The 5,482-nt window shown below is 33.1% G+C and overlaps 1 protein-coding gene across 1 annotated transcript; it reads left to right on the top strand.

The window, feature by feature from the left end:
- Positions 1-2,710: 2,710 nt before the first annotated feature.
- Positions 2,711-5,160, top strand: LOC139853194 (protein RGF1 INDUCIBLE TRANSCRIPTION FACTOR 1-like). Its single transcript, XM_071842573.1, has 4 exons — positions 2,711-2,830; positions 2,928-3,125; positions 3,702-3,917; positions 4,510-5,160. The coding sequence occupies exons 1-4, from the start codon at positions 2,828-2,830 to the stop codon at positions 4,768-4,770; spliced, it is 678 nt and encodes a 225-aa protein (XP_071698674.1). The 5' UTR covers positions 2,711-2,827; the 3' UTR covers positions 4,771-5,160.
- The last annotated feature ends 322 nt before the right edge of the window (positions 5,161-5,482 follow it).

Raw genomic sequence — 5,482 nt, forward strand, 5'->3', positions numbered from 1 at the left:
AGTTTTGGTGCTGCCTTGCGGGGTTTTATTTATTTATTTTTATTTTTTTATTATAATCTCACGAAGTTAGACCAGAAAGATGAAGTTGTGGGCTTGGATAAGTTCTCTACTAAATTAACATTTGGGCTAAGCCCATTGTAAAACTTTAATACTTTATTCTCAACTCTTTTAAACAAACTTTTTATTTTAATGATCTCATCTTACTCAATTAACGTAATAATTGTTTAAAAAAAAAAAAAATACTAACAGTGCTCGTTGTATTTAGGAATATCTTTTTTTTTATTTGTTTAATTATTTTTCATCTGTTTAAATTTATTTAGATATTTTTATATAAAAAAAATAATACTCGATATGTTATTATTTACTAGCATATTTTAAATTAATTAACTAATAAAATACAACTTATATAATATAATAACTTAACAAAAAAAAATACGAAAGAAAATAAAAATTGTGAAACCTACTCTCTCTGTCATTATCAAATACTCCATCATTTCATTACAAATAACACATCAGCACTATACTCTAAAAAAAATAAAAATTAAACACTATACTCATAAAAAAAAAAAAGTTAACTCAGGTGGATGAAGAACCCAAGCTATTATAAGCAGTCGACGCGGGATGAGATAAGATAACTTAATACGCAACACGCCCCTTCACACGAGGCGCAGATTACTGCGGGCGCAGTCCCAACATCATTTCCTTAGCTCTGATATCATGCAAAAATAATAGACTTGAGCCCAATTCAATCCTAAAAGTTAAAAAGGATGAGAAACCTAAACTATTATAAGCAACTTATTATATGAATTTTTAGCCGAAGTGAGATGAGATGAGACAACTCAATACTCAACATGATTCCCATAATTAGTTATTCATGAGTTATTGTCATCACCATCCAGCACAATGGATGCCATTCATACGTTACCTATAATCATCCATCATTTCGTGATGGATTACGTCTTCAGAAATAGGGATGGCATTGGGCCGGGTTGGGCCGGGTTTGAGTAATCCCGGACCCGGACCCGATAAGGAAAACTAGTCCCAAACTCGGACCAAATACCCGACAGGTAAACTTGTTTACTAACTAGCGGGTAAACGGGTTTACCCGCGGGTAAACGGGTACCCGTTTACTTTTTTATTTTTATTTTTTTAGCAAATATATGCATTACCAAAAGCATATACAATTTATAACTCTGTAAATTATATGCTTTATTTATACGTGTATATTTGTACAGTATATATTATTTTCTATTTCCAATTATTATCACTATCAATTTTTAAATATTTTTATAAATCGGATTCTTGATTTGAATGCAGATGAAAATGTGAAGTTGATAGATGATAAATAAATATATAAATTCATATTGACCTTGTAATCAACATATTTTTTAATTTAATTTTTGTTATTATTCATTTTTAATTATTATTGTTATTATTATTATTATGCGGGTATATGGGCCGGGTAAACGTGCCGGGTAGACGGGTCTTTATTTAAACCCAGACCCGAACCCGAATATTTTTTGAAAATCAATCCCATACCCGGCCCGAGACCCGTAGACCCGGACCAGACCCAGCCCAATTATATCGGATTTCGGTTTTCCCCGTCGGGTTCGGGCTTTTTTGCCATCCCTATTCAGAAAGCATATTCAATAACTGAACATGTGCCATACTTTGAAAAAAATTGTTACACGTTATGCTTCACTATATGTACTATGGTTGCCTTAAAAAAAAACTATATGTACTATAGTTAAATAAATTAATTAGTGGTTGGGGAATAATGTCATGAATGTTATTGTATTAGTTAGTTCTCGTATTGTTTAGTGATAAAAAAAAGTGTTGAAGTGACGTTGAGGTGACAATGAATAAAAATGTATATCGTGGATGAGAATGGTGTTACAAAAGGTAGAGGTAAAAAAATTATAAATTGGCCACGCCTAAAGTTACAATCTTAGATCATGTTGTTCTTTTTGTAATGGTTATTGTGTTGTACATGTCTAAGATTGGTAATGTAAATAATTCTGAGTGGTAGCATATATTCTTTTTTTATTAACAGTAGTACGAGATCATCTGTGGGGAACTTAATCACCCACGCGTACGTCTCTCACAGGTGAATAACCCGCCCCTAACTGCTTCCTAGGAGGAAAACCGGTCCAATCCAAGGGCATGAGTAGTAAAACCCCCTCTCCCACTGCCCACACAACGTGTTGTGCAGAAGACATCATTGGGTGGAATTCAAGGGTAAATGAGCAACCTTGTGTGCAAATGTGCAATGCTGCATATCACGGGAGTCGAACTCCTGACCTCTCGCAAAAAGAGTCAAACCACTTTTACATGAACTACAACACAAGATTGAGTGGTAGTAAATATTCTACGTTCCTTTAAATCCATATAATACATTCTCAAGATGATACATTTACATTGATTCCGCCCATTTCTTTACTACTCCGATAATAACAATGATGACAATATAATCACATTTACTACAAGAATATACGTAGTATAATAAGTATAATTTAATAAATAATCAATGAAGTATATAAATTATAAATTTTCAATAAATTTTCAATGAAAAAGAAAGATGGAATAGGTGCACCCAAGGGTTGGAGTTAGGTTTTTTATTTTGTTTGAGTGGACAAGGAGCAATCACACTTCTCTTTCACTCTCACTTTTTTCTTCCTTCCTAAAACTAAAAATTAATTAAGCCCCCCACTTCATTTTCCATATTCCCCACCACCTTTTATTTCATTTTTATTTTAATTTCAAACTGGCGATTCACAATCAAGAAACCACTCTTCTTGGCGAAACCAAACCAAAAACCCGAAGAGTTATGGTAAGTTACAAAAAAAAAAAAAAAAAAAATGAACTTTTTTGTAGTTGGTTGGTTTTTGAGTTCATGAAATTTGATGATCATATTGTAAAAAATGTAGGGTGCAGGAGGGTCTGATGAAGAAGAATACAAATGGCCACCATGGTTGAAACCTTTACTTTCTGAAACTTTTTTTGTTCAATGTAAATTACATGCTGATTCACATAAGTCTGAATGTAATATGTACTGTTTGGATTGTGTCAATGGTTCTTTATGTTCTCTTTGTCTCAATCACCATCAGGACCACCGTGCCATTCAGGTAACTTGTATACACTTTTTTTCCTTCTCAAATAATATTAAATAAATATTACTCCGTAGCATGTTAATTTTTAGCAGTTTAAAAAAAATATGATATGGGTTTTACCCAATTTTGAATTTAATCATCTGGGCGCTCATCAAGTTTGGATTTTTAGGTGCTTTACTTTACCACTTTACAATTTTTTCTTTATTTCCCCTGGATTCAGAAAATTGGTCTACTAATCCTTTTGTGACATTTTATTTGGTTTGCTTGACCCTTTCTTAGAAAGTTGGTTTATTCCCTGTTTTCAGTAAACTGGTCTTACGCAATTTCTTGGCATTTTATTACAATTAAATATAAATAAATATGCGGGCTTTACAAGAAATTGAGTTTAATCATCTGGGGTTTCATCAATTTTAATTTGAATAAATTAAAATTAAACATTTGGGTTTTTCATATATTCGAATTTAATCATCTGGGTTCTCATCAAGCTTGAATTTTTATTTAGTTTTGTTGACCATTTTGGGTTCTTCTTTCTTTTTTTAACCATTTCTTGATTATTTACAGTGGGGGTAAACTTATGTGTTTTATGTGCAGATACGGAGGTCATCATATCATGATGTGATTAGAGTTTCAGAAATCCAAAAGTTTTTAGACATAACTTCAGTACAGACTTATGTTATCAACAGTGCAAAAGTTGTGTTCTTGAATGAACGGCCACAACCAAGGCCAGGTAAAGGTGTTACAAATACCTGCGAAGTATGTGATCGTAGCCTTCTTGATTCCTTCAGATTTTGCTCACTTGGATGCAAGGTAAATCATTTTTTCATCAATTTTAATTTTGTATAAAAGGTTGAATTTATTTGAATTGGTTCACCTACTCCTATGGTTCATAGTTGACTTTTAGATTCTTACGTTTAGTCCTATTAATGGTCTTTTCGTACCAAGTTTTCTTGTTTTTTCCAATAATTAGAAAAAAATTATTTATAAAAAACATCACTTTATTTGTTTTATGTTATGCATAATATATTGATGAATTGATCGATCATGGTTATAAAACCATCCATTGATAAATGGGTTCTTTGTAGATGATCACAAATTTGACTTTTGATAAGTGGGAATGGGAATAAAGACATTTTGAATTTAGTTACTTTTGTAAGTTCAATGGAAATACCCAAGTGGGATTCTCTTATTTTTTAGGCGTTTAAAAACCATTTAATACCAAACGCCAATGACCTAACAGTATCGTGGTGACCCTTTCCATCATGAAGTTGAGGGTATAAGTCATGATGTGGACATATTCACATGTTATTATAAATATCCGTATAATAATTTGTGTGTGTGCCCCTTCAGAAAAAAAACATATAATGATAAACGCTCATATTCTTGTTTATAATTGGTATAGATTGTTGGGACATCCAAGAATTTCGAAAGGAATAGGAAAATTTCGCCTGATAAAAAGCATATAATAACGACAGTATCGGATTCTGATGAATCATACAGTAGTGGCAGCCATCTTCGACGACGAAACAATCACAATAACACTGGATCTCAAAGTTTCTTTCCTTCAACGCCACCACCAACCGCGGCAAGCTTTAGAACAGCCAAGAGGAGGAAGGGTATACCCCATAGGGCACCAATGGGAGGACTAAGTATAGAATGTTAAGTTCCTTAATTTCCAAATGAATACACTAAATCACATTTCATAACACAAGTGCTTTTTACCGTTCAAAATGCATGTGTATGGAACTACCCTTTAACCTCTCCTTTTGTACAAAGAAGCAGCTTTATAGGATGGATATAGTTAAGCAACAAACAATCTTGGAATAGAAGGGCAAAATGGGAAAAGCAAAACAAAAACTTTAAAATTGTCAAATATTTGGGTTATAGAATAAGTCTTTTTTCTTTTCCTTTATGCAATGTATGTATAATTAATTACTCGTATATGGTTGTGGAATGGTTTAGAGTTGTATAAATGATGGTCATGTAATTTTACGAAAGATACAGTGTGAGGCCTATAATGGAGATAAAAACACAAGTTATATGTACTTGTTATCAGTTAAAGTGTCTACACTGATTTGGAACCTGGTGTTTAGTGGGGCGGTTTCTGATTTGGACGGAACAACATTATTTTTTTTTTATTAGTGCTAGTCAGTAACATTTTAGTTCATACCTATTCGGCTATACCTATACCTTTACTTTTTTTTGGACAACATTTAGTGGGGATCACCCGGGGAGACTTAACCATCCACGCGATCATCTCCCGCAGTTGCAATACCCACCCCCAATTGCGTGTCTGCCCCCAACTGCGTGTCCGCCCCCCAACTGCGTGCCCAGTTACAAGTTGCAACCTTTTCGACATGTTAAAACATTGTAAT

The sequence above is a fragment of the Rutidosis leptorrhynchoides genome, chromosome 6 (genome assembly GCF_046630445.1).
Source record: "Rutidosis leptorrhynchoides isolate AG116_Rl617_1_P2 chromosome 6, CSIRO_AGI_Rlap_v1, whole genome shotgun sequence".
NCBI classification, from domain to species: Eukaryota; Viridiplantae; Streptophyta; class Magnoliopsida; order Asterales; family Asteraceae; genus Rutidosis; species Rutidosis leptorrhynchoides.

Bases quoted from the DNA above. Each gene is read 5' to 3' on its own strand.
- LOC139853194 (XM_071842573.1), top strand. The intron at 3,126-3,701 runs GTAACTTGTATA...TTTTATGTGCAG, and splicing joins AGGACCACCGTGCCATTCAG to ATACGGAGGTCATCATATCA. The intron at 3,918-4,509 runs GTAAATCATTTT...TAATTGGTATAG, and splicing joins TTTGCTCACTTGGATGCAAG to ATTGTTGGGACATCCAAGAA.